Raw genomic sequence first — 17,669 nt, 5'->3', positions numbered from 1 at the left:
TCAAGTGTTTTGTATACTTTTTCCACTTTTGCTTTTGCTAAGAAATATTTGCATTGTTTATGTTTGAGTTTGTTGAGCTAATTAAAGCAGAGCAGCAGATGAAATTGCGTTTAAAGTCTTCTATCTCGACTGGAGGTGTGTTTAGACTATCTTCTTTGCTATTTTTGGCTGGTTTATATCTCATAAATAACTCGACACGTGCTCGCTGACGTCGTACTGACTTATAAAGCGCGCGCGGTCTCATTAGCAAATCAACCTATGCTCAGTTTTATGCCGGTCATTTAAATATAGAACAACCTTATCGCTAGCTTTCAGCCAAGTAGTTGTACCAGCACTTTAATTGCCTAATTAGTGGCACTGCAGTTGTGTTCTTTGATTAATTTCAATTGGAAATTGTTTACTTAACTTCTGCTCGCCGACTGATAATGCAGCTGATGATGATGATGATGATGATGGGTCATTAAAATTTGAGCTGAATGTGTGCAGATTAATGCAATTGCAATGGCAATTTCCATATAAGCCGACGTGCGTCATGCTCTATAAATAGCGCAGTAAGCTAGCTGGCTTTAGGAGGCCCTTAAATATTTAATAAACTTATCAAATGTTTGCTAGCCAGGCGTCTTTCCGCAACAGATAAAAAGTTCAACCCTCTATACAATCATGCACTCCAGACTCTGCTCCGATCCCTTGACAGTCGAGAGCAGGCCGGGGGAACTAAGTGGAACCGCCTTTGGCCGGAGTAATCCACTGATAAGCCGGCGAAATCCGCTGATAACGCTCTTTTGTTTATTCCTCAGTGTTTGAAAGTAATTAAACTTTGTAATGCAGCGATTCAATGGAGTCAAGGAGGAGGAGGGGGAGTTCCACAACGGTTCAGTATCTAAATTGAATTTAGAGACCCCCTTCAATCCCTTGGACTTGACTGATTGCTAATTGATCGATGAGTCGCACGAAGGGTTGCTTACACAATTACATTTTTAAATGCCTGACAAATTTGTACAACTTTTTGGTTGATTTTTAGTCCGACTTTGGAGGTGTGCTAATGAATCTCTCACGACAGCAAAAAAAAAAAAAATAAATAACTCGAACAAAACGTTGGGAGAATATTTTTAGAGCTAGGCTACACAGGGAAATATTGTGGGTTGAAATCTTGTATAAAATAAAAGAAAAATGGAGGGAATCATTTTACGTACAAATATAGAAATTAAATAATTTCAGGGATACAAATTGATGAGCAAATTGTGGGCCTGAAAAACCTCTCTTATGTTAGTTATAAATTTAATTATTTAAATGATCTGTTATCTTTATTTAACTAGTAAATAGATCTATATATTTTCCTTTGAGTGTACCTACAACATTGCATAATTTGATCTAATTTCAAAATCAAATAATCAGAACGAACGCACAGCTCACAAGCTCGTTGATAAAATTGTGCCAGCTAATTATGGAAAATTGAAGAGGGACGTGGTAGGCCGGGGGGAAACGGCATGTAGAAAATGGCATTTGCGATGACGCTGGTCAAAGTGCACTATAAAACCAACGACCGACTGACTGACTGGCTGATTCTCAACGCATTCTCGATTCAATTTGAGCTGCGTCATTGCGGTAATGCCACTACTTCCAACCTGCTTCCACCACAAATGCCAAGTGCAGTTGTTTCAGTTGCAGTTCCACAGTTAAATTAGAAGCGGATCTGGGATGCGGGGGACTGCATAAATTGTGGCTAAGGTTAGGCCTGTTATTAAATAGATAATTGTTGGAAAACTGACTGCCATACGATCTCAGTTACAACTCGGCAACGGGGCGTATTAAATATCGAATATTACGTATGCGACGTGTTGGCTACTCGATTATACCAAATGATCAGAAAATAAATAAAAAGAAAAGGGATTAGCAATCAAATTGATTGAATATTGAAATATTTATCAGACATCTAGTAAAATAATAATTTATTTATTATTAACTGTTGCAGAGGAGGAGGCGTACGTGTGCCTGGCCGGTCTGGTGGGCAGCAAGGAGAAGGTATTCATCAATCAAACCAAACTACAGCACGAGGTCACCTGGAAGACGGTGATGCAGATAGCCAAAAAGCACACGGTGAGTAGTCCATCCATCAATAAATTAATCAATCAATCAATGACCAAATTTCCTTCTTTTTTTTTTAATCCTGCAGAAAAGTGCAACTTCGTATTTCCAACGTATTTGCCCGGGCCTGAAGCTAGAGCGCGTCTTCATGGACTGGTGCTGGTGGATTCTAGCCGGTCTTCCCTTCCAGCATCTGGTGCGGATCATGGACTGCTATTTCCACGAGGGCATCAAGGTCCTGTATCGCGTGGCCCTCGTCATACTCAATCTGTTTCACAAGGAGTGTCAGTCGAACAACGAATGGAGTCCGGATAATATTAAAAACGACATTGGCAATGCGCTGATTAAGTTCTGCAAGAAGATACCAGTGTCGCCGGCGAAGCTGCTCCATGCCGCCTTTAGTATTAGGGGACTGAGGTGAGTCTAATTTAAGCTGGAGCTAAGAACGTATCTAATCCTTTCTTTTCGTGGCTCCCACAGTACCCAGTATATTTCTAGAATATTTATCAAGACTGAAATGCTACTAAAAAGCCGTTCCGTGCTCACCAGCGGTTCGAAGCAATTAATCAAATCGCGTTCAAGTGATAATCTGCCCACTAGTCAGTCGCAGGTCAACATACAGATGATGTCGCACACCCTGACCATCCGAGAGGTATGCACACTCCCTTTTTACCCCAAATCGACACTCCCCTTAACCACACCACCATCACACAGAATAAACGTAATACATAATACATAAAAAACAGACAACAAGAAATCTCAGAAATATACAAAAAAAGACAAACAGAAACCGAGTTAGGCATTCCGTTCGTTCGATTACACAGCACTGCAAACAAACAAACTAAGAAACACCTCTCGTCTAATGGTAAACTCTGATTTATTTTTATTTGTTTTCTGTTTATGTTCCACTCTCTTCAACAACTTTTGAAACAACAACGCACCCAAAAAATATATCAAAACCAAAAACCAGAAGCTGCACTCCGAGAGCTGTCGCAATTTGGTATGAGGCTAGACAAAAATTATACAGCAAAATTACTATCCTAAAAGCAATACTGTGATAATGCTGCTGATGTTTGATTGATTCTGCTTGTTATGTTCTGGTTTTTATTTGAAATTTATTAACTTTCTTCTCGAGTCGATTGAGAGTTTGTTTGGCGTAAATGAAGAGCGCTTGAATGAATGTATCGCATGAAAAATGAGGGAAACTTAACAATATAATAATTCAAAACACTCAATTGTGTGTGTGTATATATCTTTGGAAATAACTGGAACTGGAGAATTCTAAAAATCCAGTTAATTCCCAAATATTCTTCAGATTCGACTCGATTTTGTGTTCGTTCGTTCTGCTGCCACTTGACTTTTTCGTTTTTATTTCGCCGAATGATCTAACTTCTTGCTTTCGACTTTCTTCGTTCCTCGTTACTTGTCAATCAAAGCGAAAGCACAGCCTCAACACAATAACCACATCTATATAATATAACCACACACTATATAGTACAGCTTTTTATATTCGTTTCCTTTGCTTTTCCGTTGTAATAAAAGGCCAATATACTCACATACAGAAATACTTACATAAACCAGAAACCAACAATAATTAATCCTCAAAAGTGCAATTATTGCTCCTCTTATATGAAATCAATATATATAAAACGTTATTTTCTATTTTTCTTGTACCTTTTTTTGCTGCCTTGGCAACGAATGAATGAATATTAACAATAAACGATACCAAATAACAATTGCAAACGAACAAAATAAATATAAATTTGCGTACGCTTGATCAATGTATACATATCTTTTCGATACATCGATGATAAATGCATTTCCGCGGGTTCACATTGGGTGCCATAACTGTTAAATATTCCATCCATCTGCATCATGATTATATGTATAAATATATATATATATATAGGGCGAAAAATCGCCCGGTCATAGAGCCATCGCGATGGGCGTTTATCCCATACACAATCTGAAAAGTCAAGCTTGTAAGAACGAAGATGTAAGTGAAAGTCAAAGTCCAAATCCAAAACTCCACTCCAATATCCGCCACCAACAGAGAACACACTTTTTAAATCGTATTATAAATATATACATATATATCCCAATATTTATCAAAGCTTTTGGCTTCCATTTCATTCAAGCCACACCGAAAAAAATAAAGTACTTACTGCATGAAGTGCCAGAAATTCAAACTTTGATTCCAATTTTTACTTTGTGATTGATTTTACCTCTTTTTAAGTTGCCAGCCATCGTGTATATTATTTCTTTAAGATAGGTAAAGTTATAGGAGGGCAGAAGAATATATAGGAGCTCGTTCTCATTTGTGTCCCCCTCAACTCTCATCCGCCATTATTGCATATAATTTGTTTGCTATATATCACATCTATATATCTTTTCATAGCATTTTGGTTTGCCGGGCACAAAGAATTTCATAAAAACCTGGACGGATAGACAATTTGTAAGCATTGCATTGCATATTGACAACCCTCCAAACCACCTGTTTTTACCCCATATATTCCACATGTCATTATCTCTATCCCATCCACCATACAAAAAGTGAATGCAATTCCATTTCCCTTTCAAAATTACAAGAAAAATACTATCTGTTTTCCATTCCGTGTGCCGCTTTAGGCAAGTCCTTTGTCTCCCGTCCTGCAGTCGTCACTTAAATGTTAGTTATCCCGATAGTTCCATCTGTGAAGAGTTTATTTGGCAGAGCCTCAAAAATAATATAAAAACAGCTTACAGTTTGACAGCCAAGCCAAGCCGAGCCGAGCTGAGCCTCAGTTTAACACGCACTGCTGCTGCCGCGCCGCTGCTGCTGCTGCTGCTGCCCGAACTGTGCCGTAGTTTACTTTGTTATTTTGTTGTAGTTTTTAGTCATCATCGAGCGTTGTGTTACCTTGTTGTATTTGTTTATTAACCCTGGCTTTTAGTTGTTTTCCTTTTGACTTTTTGGCCATTTAGCTCATGTTCTTTTCACTCTACTCTACCCAATGCCAACTCTTATGTATTTTGTTCTGTCATTTGGCTAATTGCTACCCCTTTTCAAATACGTTACTCGTAGTTGTAGCCAAGTTAATGCCTCTAACATTGGTGTATATAGTTGTTAATAATGCTTCTTGTACGCTCTACCCATTAGCTATTCACGCTGTGGTCCTGGCTGCCCGTGCGGATAACAATGTACCAACCGGTGCTGCTCTACACCACGGAGGAGCATGGCTGTTCCCTGACCACGTTCTACGTCCGGGTGGAGCAGCATGAGCCCACGCTGCTCATGATCAAGACGTGCAATAATGAGGTGAGTAATGATCAGAATTATTATAAGGATGAAAAGATTGAATAAATTTTCGATTTTCGCTTGAAATATCGATAAGTATCGATAAGTAATAATTTTATGTTTAAAGAAAGATCATAGTTTAGATCAAAATCTTTTTACAACATATTAAATACTTAACTTTCGCATGCTTAAATTATAATATATAAATTAATAAAATTAAGATTTAAATTATTTATCAAATAATTATATATATTCTTCAACTTTAGGTATTTGGCGCCTATTGCTCCTCGCGCTGGTTCGAACGGAACGTCAAAGATGACAAGGGCCAGCGACAGGCCTACTTTGGCACCGGCGAAACCTTTTTGTTCTCCCTGTATCCGGAGCGAGCCAAATACCCCTGGGTGGGCATTGAGGGCGACAAGGATCTGGGCCACAGTTCCGAGCTGTTTATGGCCGCCGACTCCAAGATGATTACCATTGGTGGCGGGTATGTTTGACCGATTTTACTCTATTTCACATATTTATTGAATGTTCTTACCAATTTTGCTTTTAGCGAGGGTCAGGCCATCTGGATGGACGAGAATATACGATTTGGCAAGACGGACAGCTGCAAGACCTTCAACAATCCGCCCCTGTGTCCATCGGGAGACTTTGAGATCCGTGTACTGGAGGTCTATGGCTTTGTGGGCATCTAAAACTCCTCTTTCAGTCTGACCGAGATATTGCCCGCCGATGATCAAGTGCTCGCTCAGCCAAGCGCCAAATTGTTCGACCTTTCCCCCCGCGTTTCCTATATACCCAACTCAAGAACCTGCAGATTGCTTTCGTTTCCGCCGTTATGGCGGATGCCGACGATGATAAAACCGAGATGAGAAAATGTGTAAACATTTATAAAAGCTTATTTATAAATGCATGTATCGAAAGTGTGGCCAAGCAGCAAGCTTGTTAAATGTTAAATGTTAATGAAAACAAAATTATATATTATATAATGGAAATACTCTGTGAGTTCATATGTTTCAAAACGCAAAGCTTTGAAATTACAATACACTAGTTGTTATATAACCCCTTTACATATATATATATACTATACAAGCATATATGCATAATGAATTATATTATAAAAGTGTATATCTAAATGTAAATCATGTATTTCTAAAGCAGCAGAGAAAACAAAATATTCCTTAAACGAATCGAAAGCAAAAACCACAACAAACACCAGAAAACTTTTGGGCTGCAAATTTCATTATTATTATTATTATTATTATTATTGTTTATTAGCGTTGTAATATTTCATTTAGTTTAAAACTATGTATGTATTTTTTCTTTCTGTAAACCAAATTTACTGACTTGACTGAATTCGTTATTAATGTTATTAATATTATTATAATTATTATTGCTATGTGTATAGAAGAAAGTGTAACTTGTGTAAATTGCATAGAAAACAAAGCAAAACAAAACAAACTTGAATGTTTCTAAAAGTTGTCTCCCAATCAATTGGTCGCAAACAAAATATATATAGAGATAAAGCAAAAACCAAACATCTTTCGATTAGTTAGTGCTGTTGCCGACCATGATATATGCTCAGAAGATACTACAGATATATGTACTATATAGTTTATAGCCCACAAAATGATAATATACAACAAACTAACCGATTTTGTAGTCGCTTTGCAAGGTGCCAAGTCAGGAACTGTAGGGAAAGTAGGCAATGAGCGCCCCTCACCCCCCATGTGCAATTGATCTCAATGCGAAAAACGAATGATGAAATGTATTACAAGTTGAAGGCTACATAAACAAAAACGGGAGAACAATCAATATAAATATCTTAAGATTCCATTCCAACGAAATTTTCTTTTTGCTCACTCACCTACACACCAAATTTTTTGCACCTCTTTTCTAGTCAATTTTTATGTTTAAATGAAAAAAGAAAACATGGCGTGTTTCCGTTCATTCCGCTTCATCTCCACCACATCTCCCACTTGGCCTTTGAGCGACTGCAGATTCGGATAGCCGATTGAGATCGTTGCACTACTCAAGCGAATTGTTAATGGAATTCAAAGAATCACAACGAAAATTTAGGAGGACCAGCCACAGATTGCAGAAAGAGCACTTTACAACATAATTGCGGAGCTGGTACTCCACAAATCCCGCACCCGAAGATCAAACTGTCCCTGAAATTATATGTTACACCTGCAATCTGTGACCCCGAAAAAGAAGAGCAGCAGTGGAAAGCAAACTAAATATGATAAATAGCCTTTAGGTTTTAAACAAAACTCTCTGTGTTGTTGTTACTATGATTCAATGTATATGTGCAGGATTATATATATATATAGTATATGGCAAACGAAATAACCGAACCCCCAACTACCAATAGTTGCCAGGCAAAGCGAAAATATTTGAGTAAAGCAAATCTCTTTGTTATTTGTTTCAGAGTGTGTGATTTATAATGATGAATAGTAAGAAATAATAAGTTTTACTGTACTTTTGGTTGACTAATTCGTACACGCAGATTGAATTGATGATATGAATAATTGTTGATAGAGCTTAAGTTGTCGCGGAGTGCTGCTGGGAGAGAAGGGATTGTGCTTTGAGGAGAGACTCCCTCGACAAGGACAGTATTTGGTAAAGCAAAAAACAAATAAACAAACAAAAAACTGTTGAGAAAAAGTAAAATCTTTTGTACATAAACTGTTTTCTATCTGAACTGTTCTCAATGTGTAGTTGAAATACAATATCTTGCTATAAAAATATCCATATATATATTTATATTTGAATGTTATTTATGTGTAGCCCAGCAAGTGACACGAATATAATCCGCAGCTAAGATGATGATATACCCCACATACAATAATTTACACAAGCAACTGGAAATATATGTAAATCGAAATGTGTTTGAAGATCAACAACAAGTATATATTGAGTATAATTAACTGCTAAGAGAAACAGCAAGTGTGTGTTATTTTTATTTTTATTTAATTTATGCATATTTTGTAATTTATAAAGTCTAATTACAATAAACACGCCTACATACACACACGAAGATAAATAAGAGGAGACGAGAAAATTTATTCAGTAAATAAATTATATTAAAATCAAACAGAATAATTATATTATTATTATAAATATATATGTATGTTAAATCATTTTAGTGGATGTATAAAAAACCAACGGAAACAAAATCAAATAAAATGAAAATTAAAAAAAAAAAACTACATTGTATCTAATCAATTCTTAGCTGGTTAGTTTTGTATATAGGATACATCGCATTTGATGTGTTTTGAGGATATATGTTATGCAATACTATGGTTTATATCGTGTAATATAGGACACTTTGAAAAGAAGAGAGAGTATTCTCTGGTCGTTAGTTGGTAAGTAATACAAGCAAACCAAACGTGGAAAGAGCAGCATATAGGGACACGGGGACAGCGATTCCCCTGGGCGCTGCATTGCACAGATCAGTGTTGCATAGTGTACAGCCCAGAAAGGTGAGGAACGGCACCACAGGATCCGGCTGTTCGTCACAGTTCATGCCAGCCGGCGAGGAGTCACCGTAGTAGCAGGAGCGACGCACGAAACGCGACTGTCCAGGCACTGCCCAAGGAAATTAATAAATCTTGTGAGTTTCCCAAAAAAGAAATATATACAATATATTATGTACTCTCACCTCCCTCATGATACTTGGTCAGACAGGTAGGTTCCGTTCCTGGGGCTCGCAAGTCCGCCACCACTTCGCAGTCCGTTGTGGCTATGTCATCGCTCGCGAATTGCTCCCCACACCCGGGGTTATTGACGGAATCGCATTCGTAGCAGGTAATGGCCCGCGCTGGTGATGACGACATGCGTAAATATGTGTGTCAACGCAAGCGCACAATAAAAAAAATAGGAAATAAACAATGGATCATATTCATATTTCATTGGAAACTTAAATTTTTATAAATGCAAATGATAAGTGAACGTATTTACTACCATTCATATTTAGTTTATTTTGTATTCTTTAATTCTTTTATTATCTTTTTGTATAGTTTTGTTTTTATATTATTAATTTTAACAATAAGAATTTACTTTTGCTAAATGTTTGCCTCTTAGAAAGTTCATTTCATAAATATACAACTTTTATTCCCTGTTTACGAATACAAAAGAATACATTTAGAGTCTTGGGCTTATTGTAAAGCTAAACGGGAACGGGTTTAGCTAAAAGACCAGTTTATAGTGAATTGATAAGAATATAAAATAGGCAAAATACCTTTCATAATCTTAAAAATAAAACCTTATTTTTTGTGGGAATGAGAGATGAGTTCGTGGAGGCGGTTGGGAAGCTCACCTGAGCTGGCCAGCGTGACGAGCAAAAAGAGACAGACAAGAGCACGTAGGGGCAGCATCGCAATCGGCATCGTACGCCCCCGAAAACAGTTGATCCCACTGTCCGCTGGTGTACCGCTGAGTCAATCGCTATAGAGATACGGCCACGGAGCACACAGATGTTGTCTTCACAGCTGCCGGACCGATCGTAATCACATGATCGAGATATAGAGAGGGGCCAGCTATATAGCCACGATCCGACCACCGACTCGAAGCGTTGCACACACGCGACTAAACGGGCCGAGCCGAAACTGAACTGAAACTGAACAGAACTGAGACTGAATGAACCGCCCGAGCGAACAATCACATTCAGAATGTGAATTTGATTTTCAAAACAACACACAGATTTTCCACGTCTCCTCCTTCGTGAGCGTTCGCATTCGCATTGGCATTTTCCTGGTGGCACACTGACTGACTGACTGACTACTACTACTACTACCCCGTGTTGACATTGTGGTTAGCCAGGAGGCTAGATATATACAGGTCGCCCTTCCCCATATCCATATATCCATAGCAGCCATTTATTTCAACGATGGCAGCCAGCAGGCAGGCAAAAGTTCATTAGTGGCATTTCGTACAAATAAACAATTTGGCATTCTGTGTAAAATTAGTTTTTATTAGTTTTCTATTCGTATAGCGTTCGCGTTTTGTTTGCCAGCTTTTCGGCTCATGTCAGCTAATGTTGCTCATACGCCCTGTTTGCCTCCTGATTGACCATTAACACAGAGTGGGGCAGATCTGCGACTAATTAGTCCTAAATGGCTGGTGCGCTACTACATGGTAAATGTGCCTTGGGAACTCTGGAAAATCTATCTAAATTGAACTAAGCTTTGTGTGTGGTGGTGTGTATGATGTGTGCCTTTTATTTTGCATTTTCTTCGATCCACGGGGCCTGCATCCATCATCTCATCAAAGGAGTTGTGTAGCCAAGAGAAACAATAAAATACTGGAGGCGATTTTCCACATGTCCACCGGATTACGCTGCACTGCATCCGCTGCGTTGCAGTAGTTTTCGTTGTCGCACACATGACAGGTGGCATTCTGGACGGCGGTCAGTGTGGGATCCATCCGGCAACCCACATCAGTGGCATTTACCTCGCCGAAATAGCATCCTCTAACGATCTTGCGTACGCCATTTTCTACGGAAGATAAACATTTTGTTAGTCTACTTTCGGGCAGGTCTAATATAAATAAATTCATTTTATACGCTCGAGTTTAATGGGCTTATACATATATTCCTGCAAACAATTTGGCGATTTTCGAATCGTCGCTCGCCAGAAAGAGTCATCTGGGAGTTGCTTTGACGATCGCTGGAGGACTTATGTATAACGAAAATCTCCAAAAAGAGTCTTCTGGGAATCATGGTGGCGATAACTGTATGACTTATTTACGAAATTTCCCGAAGAAGAGTCTTTTGGGAATCGTGGTGGCGATTTTTTGTCGATTTTGAAAGCATCGCTACTCTTTCGCCACTCTTCCGAATAACTCTTCAGCGGCTCTTCCACAATACTCTTACGCTACTCATTTGCGAGACTCTCTCGCGACTCTTTCAAAAGACTCATCTAGGACTCGTTTAGATTAGCTGCCGGCGACTTCCTTCAGAAGAGTCGCATTCGCATTTTCTCCCAACAGAAGATTGGAAAGCAATCAGCTATCTTCTAGAAGACTCTAAGGCGACTCTTCCGCTAATGAAATGGTTTACTGGGTATATATCAGATAATAAGATGGATATCAACGACAATCTACGCGATATTTGAATATTTTTGAAATAAGGCCACAGCTGTTTGTATAAGCAGGAATATAATGCATAGTTTATTTTGCTAATTATTATATTTATGTATTATGATTTGCGTCACAAATCATTTGGGATTAAGTATCCAAGTATTTCTGGGGTGTCTCCCCAATGATGTAAAAGTATAATTAAAAAATATACGTTTTTTGTTTTTATACCCTTGCAGGGTATTATAATTTCAGGCAGAAGTTTGCAACGCAGTGAAGGAGACGTTTCCGACCCTATAAAGTATATATATTCTTGATCAGCATCAACAGGGGAATCTTTCTAGATATGTCAGGAAGAAATCGATTTTTTGGCGATTTTTGCAAAATGTTATAAGGGGTTACATCATTAAAGTTTTTGATTTTGATAAAAAATTGAATTTTCAAAATTTTTAAATGAAGTATGCAGATCTATTAACTGTAGAAAATCATGCACAGAACAGTTTTCCGATTTAAAATTAATGCTCTTTTGGCCGAGTTATGATATTTTTAATTTAAAAAAATCAAAAAGTTTTTTAATATAAAAAATCCGATTTTATAATACAAAATAATATTTATCTAAGTCAAGGAATCATTTCCGACCCCATAAATCATATATATTCTTGATCAGCATTAATATGCGAATCTTTCTAGACATGTCCGGAAGAAATTTTTTTTTGGCCATTTGTGCGAAATTTGATAAGGGGTTATCATTAAAATTAGAAAAATTGCCAAAAAATTTTGATTTCCTAAAATTTTAAATTTGGTATGCAGTTTTTTTAAATTAAGAAAAACTAACACAAAACTGCTTTCCGAATCGAAATTAATGCATTTTGGGCTTAGTTATGATATATTTTAATTGTTACCTGCAAGCGTATACAAACTTTGGCTGGCCAAAGTTAGCTTTCTTTCCTGTTCTATATATACATGTAATGATATAATATTGTTTTATTCGTAAAAAGTTGAAAAATGTGAATTGTACCCTATAGAATATGTGTTTTTTTTCACATAAAATCCCTTGGATTCCCCATAAACTCACCCCTGAAGACCCGCTTCAAACAGGCCGTGGCATTCGGACTACTCAGATCGTTCTCCAGAAACCGCGGCGGGGCTATGAAGGCACAGTCGTATTTGAAATGATTCTCCACTTCGAAGTCCTCGCCGCAGCTCGCCTCGTAGACGGATTCGCAGGCGTAGCATCTGATGCCGTAAGCTAATGGCATTGGGGAGATGAAAAGATCAGAGAGATGCCTCTTATTTATGGCAGAAATGAGATCAGACAGGGGACAGCCAAAGGCAGTCCAAAAACACAAAACGAATACCAAAACCAAATCCAAATACAAACAGAACAAAAACAAACCTGAGGCCAGCAGCGAGATGAGCGCGCCAAACAAAAGAAAATACTGCCGCATTGTTTTGAAATTTGGAAATTTGTTTTTCCAGCTTTCAACGTTTTGGGAATTTCAAAATTGTCTTTATTTAATGATTTTATGAAAAATTATTCAGGCTGAGAGCTACTATAGAACCCTACTCACTCGTCGTCACTCGGCGCGGCAATTGAAGCTATCTACACGCTATTTAAATATAAAACACGCTCGCACACTTTTATATATCTGCATATTCTAATATATATCCTCAAAATAAATAAATGTATATTTTGTTTTCCTCCAAATGGCTTTTACATATTTTGTTTGGCCTAAGCACGTAGGGAAATTAAATGTAAACACGCGTCTTTGCGATTCGCACAGTTTCAATTTTTCTTTTTGGTTTTCGGAATTGTTTGTGGCGTTTTTTTTCCGGCTCCGTCAGTCGGCGGCCGCTAACGAAATCGAACTAAAAGAATGCCAAAAGCATTTTCCAAATTCAACTCCTTGGCACTTTTCTCTTTTTTCCGTTCGGTTCTCTTTTATTTTTATTTTTTTGTGTGCGGTGCGGGAAAACTTTATGGCCATTTCGCCTGGCGTCATCGCTGAGCGTTTTAATTTGTCTAATTTTAATGAACATTTTGTGTGTTTCTTTTTTACTTTGGCTTTTCCCCATTTCCCCCAAACATGAGTGGAGCTGCTAAGGGGTCTCGTTGGAGGTGGTTGTCAGGGGAAAAACTAGGAGTGTGCAAGGAAAATCACAGAGAGAACTCTTCAGCTTTGCTGCCAGTTCTATTATCGTCAGGCCAAGAGAGTTCCAAAAGTAGAAAAGAGAAATGGATGGAAAATAGATTTCTTGTGGGTGAGGAAAATCCAATGAGTGTGGCCAGGCACGCACAGGGTTTTCGCTTGTAGCTATTGATGAGTTGGGAGCGTCGCAAATAAACCAACAGTTAATTAAATTAACACTCATAAAACCCCCCCTTAAGTGGTCGATCAAGGAAACGGCCATTTCAAATAAATAAAATGATTTTATTGCGAAAAAGGGCACGACAGGTGGTGTACAACAATTAACAGAGATTCCAAAGTGACTAAAGCAGATAGATCCATTTAAAGCAGAAAGCTCATAACAACTACGATGTTGACGAAGGTTTAAAATTCACTGCCGAAATATTTCCTTAGGCCAACAGACGGGCGACGCCGAAGAAAAGCAGGATGGCACCGGCCACCGGGGCCAAGGAGGCGGATCCGTTGCACTCGTCCTTGGTGCAGACATCGCAGGCCAGCTGCTTGGAGAAGGGCAGCGAGGGATCGTCTTGGCAACCAACTTGAGTGTTGCTGACATCTCCGAAGTAGCAACTCCTAATGATCTGCGGGTGTTGGGGCACTGAAAGGGGTGGAGAAAACGGGTTGAGATTATATTTGATTGTTTAAATAGAGTATTTTAAGTAAGAATAATTTAGGAGCAACTACAACATTTATTAAAATTATTTAAATTACATTAAAATTAGACATTTATCTTCTTTGTTTAATTTTGATTATTAACATTTTCTGTATTAATTTATTATTATCATTTTATTTACTACCTTGATCTCTTAGTTTCCTCGTATAAATCACAGACCTATTCTACATTCTGGCCTAATAAGTATACATTTTCCCTTTAATTATTTTCAAATGGCTATTAACGTTTCCTAGGCAATATAATGAAAGCCTAATTACCTAGTCAAGCAAAGACAGAAAACGCTTCAGGTGGAATTAGTCAGGCTTTAAAAAAGTAATGATAATCGGAAGGGAAAATTCTAATTGCTAGCTATTTATTGGTGAAATCATCTATCAATCATTCTATTTTTATCGGCTTGCGTATATGTACATACATATATCTGTGACAAGTAATATATTTCTATTGATCATGCACAATTAATTAAGCTTTGAATTTCTTAGCTGAACGTCTCAGAAAAACTCGATAAAATGAGAATATAGTTAACTAAAAAGAATGAAAATAGTTGAATAATATATTGTTTCTTTAGACGTTTCTTTGATAGATTGATAAACAAACCAAGAGTCATAAATTATATAGAAAATGTAAGCTAAGTGAACACCACAGAAAGAACCTCCTAAACTATTATCTTAGTGGGAGATCACATATAAGCTCCTAGCCGCTCAAGATATGCATATGTACAAGAGCTTGGGACCTCTATAAGGCGGATATTTTTTAGTTAGGCCTCATTTGTTCTTGATTCTCATCTCATGTCACCTACTTAAACCGAAAATATGCCTAAATAAATTCATCTTTTTAAAAAAAACTTAACAAATGAAGGTCTTTCCTCGTTACTATTGTCTTTGTTATGCCCAGTTACTATTTCTTTTTAATGAGTTCCACCCCCACTTCCTTAATTAATAATTTTTTATGCCCATATAGAGAACATTTTCTCGTCTTCCTCATACAATTAATATCTAGAGCATCGCACAAGTACAGGTCGAAATAGCTGTGACTAATTTGTGGGGTGACTATATGTCAGTGAGTTAATTACAGCTGCCACTCCTTTGCTCACCCCAGTCTGAGTGTGTTTTTTTTGTTTTTTTGCAATGAGAAGTGAGGCGTAGCTTGAATGTTAATGCAATTAACAAACAATTGTCGGCGGCAATGTTGCGGTCACCGAGCATAAATACTCCTCCGATCCCCCAGAGAAATCTATGGGAAATCACTTGGTAAAAAACTGCTGGCATTAATTATTCAGAAAACAAACGAGAACTATAGTACACTTGGGGAATATTTTATTGCTGGGCAGCAATCAAACAAATTGCCTGAAAATGTTAAACAAATGACTTGAATACTTCTGATATTAATATCCATTGTTCACGATGAATTTATAATGGAGCGAAGGGATTGCTTGAGGGACAGGGCTAATCTCCCCTGGGTTGGGTGCGTGCATGTACATATTTATACAGTAGCATTCATTTATCGTAAATGTGAAAGGGAGAGTGCTTCTTGGAGAACTGAGATTTCAATAAAGGATTGAAAAACAATGACTTTGAAAACATGGTAAACACACAGATTAGCCTTATCTCTGACTCTGACGAAGAATACACTTCCTTTATAAATTAGGGATGGGCTGCCATTATCTGAAGGTAATACATATAATATATATCTTAAACTGGAAGTCTTCCAATATTTCTCATGGATTTTGAGCAGTTCTAAATATACTTCATGGTAATGTGTGCTGCTTTGATGTTCATTTTGATATTTGGTGGGTTTTTAAAACATTCAGCTTTTAATTTGTAAATGAAAAATATTATTCTATACATTTTATTTTCATATTCTCCAATAATCTATCGATATGAACTGATTTATTAGTACATAATTTCTTGAAAATAAAAACTTTTACACATCTTAAAATATCAGTTCTTCTTCAGAAACATAATTAGTTTTACTAATGAATTATATGCTGTATATATTTTGCTTTCACTGATCCAAGAAAACCTTTTTCTTTGCTTTAAAAAGTGAATATTTAAGCCGGAAAGACTTGGTGAAAGTTATTTTTGGAAAACTGTTGAAACCTTACTTTGCCATAAAGTTAGTGTCTTATAGTTCCAAGCCCCCGTCTTGTGTCTGATTAAAATTAATCAAGCTAATTGGTTAACTGAGCACTGTTCAAATGTGCGTAGGCGATCGATTTACTGCGATGAGATCATTATCTTGATCAGACTTACCCGTGTCCAAGACCTTCTTCAGGCAGCCAGTGGCATTGCGAACTGGGAAGAAGTTCTGCAGGAACCGCGGCGGGGCAATCTTGGCGCAGTCCAGCAGGTAGCTACTGTCCTTCTCGAACTTCGCGCCGCACTTGGGATTCGTGATCGAGTCGCACTGATAGCACTTGATGGCATACCCTAAAAAAACGATGATCTGTTGACTCTGGAAGTTAGGGAAGTACCGGAATTTTGCATACCCGTGGAGGCCAGAGTAGCCAGGACCGTGAGGCCCAGGAAAAGCTTTACACTCGACACCATTTTCACTTGGCTTATTTTGAAAAATTTACTTTTTCGAGAATACTATTTCGAACAGACCTTGACGGCACGGCGACTGGCGAGCGTTTGTGGGCAGCCGGGTCTGAAATAATGCCAGAAGCGTCCAGCCCATTGTCCACAGTATCTCACTCCGGTTTCCACTCGAGATTCCACTCGCCATTCCGCTCAGAGCTCACTCGTGACAGCTCGCTTTGAGTGATTTCTCATATGTACGTTGCGTGTTTGAATTCTGTTTTTATTCGAATTTGTATAGAAGCTGGCGCAATGTTTTGGTTTTTTTTTTTTGTTTTTCTCCCATCGTTTGACACACATAAGCACACGTATTTTTGTACATAAATATCAAGAATTTTTGCCGACTTGTTTGGGGTGATGTCAGCCGTTTTTGGCTCGTTATTTATTTTCATTTCGCTCTCGGCACTCCGTAGAAGACAATTTCGTCGCACCCAAAATTTGTCGAAAAAGCAATACGTTGCTTTATTTTTAATAAATTTTTTTTTTAAGAATTATGTAAGCCCTTTTTAATGTTTGAGTCTGTTTTTTGCTATGTGGCGTCATCGTTTTTGCTGGCTTTTCGAGGGGCTCTTGAAACCAGTTGGCAATTGTGCTTCGCCTTTTTGCCTTTCCGATTCTAATGCGCAGTTTGAAACAAACTCGTATATACATATTAACTTCTCCGTTCTCATTGTTGTGCAAATCACAACAATTAACAACGCCCAGAGGCTGTCACCCAACGATGATCGCTGATATATCATCGACACAAGCTGGGGCCCTTTGGGGATACTACAGAAAGCATAGATGCTTGA

General features: G+C 37.9%; 4 protein-coding genes across 15 annotated transcripts in view; 1 reads left to right on the top strand and 3 right to left on the bottom strand.

Moving 5' to 3' along the window:
* The window catches only part of sky (GTPase-activating protein skywalker), a 43,854-nt gene extending 36,954 nt beyond the window's left edge, over nucleotides 1-6,900 (top strand). For 5 of the 12 annotated variants that reach the window (XM_017166998.3, XM_041776151.2, XM_070283497.1 and 2 more), the window contains 7 exons: nucleotides 1,973-2,097; nucleotides 2,174-2,502; nucleotides 2,566-2,737; nucleotides 3,995-4,081; nucleotides 5,225-5,383; nucleotides 5,629-5,849; nucleotides 5,916-6,900. In XM_017166998.3, coding sequence (XP_017022487.1) covers nucleotides 1,973-2,097; nucleotides 2,174-2,502; nucleotides 2,566-2,737; nucleotides 3,995-4,081; nucleotides 5,225-5,383; nucleotides 5,629-5,849; nucleotides 5,916-6,057 — 1,235 coding nt within the window. In that variant the 3' untranslated portion in view covers nucleotides 6,058-6,900. Of the gene's footprint in view, nucleotides 1-1,972; nucleotides 2,098-2,173; nucleotides 2,503-2,565; nucleotides 2,738-3,055; nucleotides 3,086-3,994; nucleotides 4,082-4,483; nucleotides 4,541-5,224; nucleotides 5,384-5,628; nucleotides 5,850-5,915 lie in introns of all 12 variants that reach the window. The other 7 variants (XM_017166989.3, XM_017166988.3, XM_017166993.3 and 4 more) reach the window with 4 other exon arrangements.
* Nucleotides 6,901-8,314: 1,414 nt separating this feature from the next.
* Nucleotides 8,315-10,012, bottom strand: LOC108074805 (UPAR/Ly6 domain-containing protein bero). The gene is made up of 3 exons (XM_017166999.3): nucleotides 9,684-10,012; nucleotides 9,027-9,185; nucleotides 8,315-8,953 (listed from the first exon to the last, which is right to left on the bottom strand). Exons 1-3 carry the CDS (start codon nucleotides 9,751-9,753, stop codon nucleotides 8,724-8,726), a joined length of 459 nt encoding a protein of 152 aa, XP_017022488.1. The 5' UTR covers nucleotides 9,754-10,012; the 3' UTR covers nucleotides 8,315-8,723.
* A 304-nt stretch (nucleotides 10,013-10,316) lies between these two features.
* LOC108074785 (UPAR/Ly6 domain-containing protein bero) lies at nucleotides 10,317-13,311 on the bottom strand. Its single transcript, XM_017166963.3, has 4 exons — nucleotides 13,012-13,311; nucleotides 12,837-12,919; nucleotides 12,516-12,689; nucleotides 10,317-10,860 (listed from the first exon to the last, which is right to left on the bottom strand). The coding sequence occupies exons 2-4, from the start codon at nucleotides 12,886-12,888 to the stop codon at nucleotides 10,631-10,633; spliced, it is 456 nt and encodes a 151-aa protein (XP_017022452.1). The 5' UTR covers nucleotides 12,889-12,919; nucleotides 13,012-13,311; the 3' UTR covers nucleotides 10,317-10,630.
* A 540-nt stretch (nucleotides 13,312-13,851) lies between these two features.
* Nucleotides 13,852-16,945, bottom strand: LOC108074782 (UPAR/Ly6 domain-containing protein bero-like). Its single transcript, XM_017166959.3, has 3 exons — nucleotides 16,788-16,945; nucleotides 16,552-16,728; nucleotides 13,852-14,227 (listed from the first exon to the last, which is right to left on the bottom strand). Exons 1-3 carry the CDS (start codon nucleotides 16,846-16,848, stop codon nucleotides 14,019-14,021), a joined length of 447 nt encoding a protein of 148 aa, XP_017022448.1. The 5' UTR covers nucleotides 16,849-16,945; the 3' UTR covers nucleotides 13,852-14,018.
* Between the last annotated feature and the right edge of the window lie 724 nt (nucleotides 16,946-17,669).

The sequence above is a fragment of the Drosophila kikkawai genome, chromosome 2L (genome assembly GCF_030179895.1).
Source record: "Drosophila kikkawai strain 14028-0561.14 chromosome 2L, DkikHiC1v2, whole genome shotgun sequence".
Classification (NCBI taxonomy): Eukaryota; Metazoa; Arthropoda; class Insecta; order Diptera; family Drosophilidae; genus Drosophila; species Drosophila kikkawai.
This window is presented reverse-complemented; position numbering and strand designations above follow the sequence as displayed.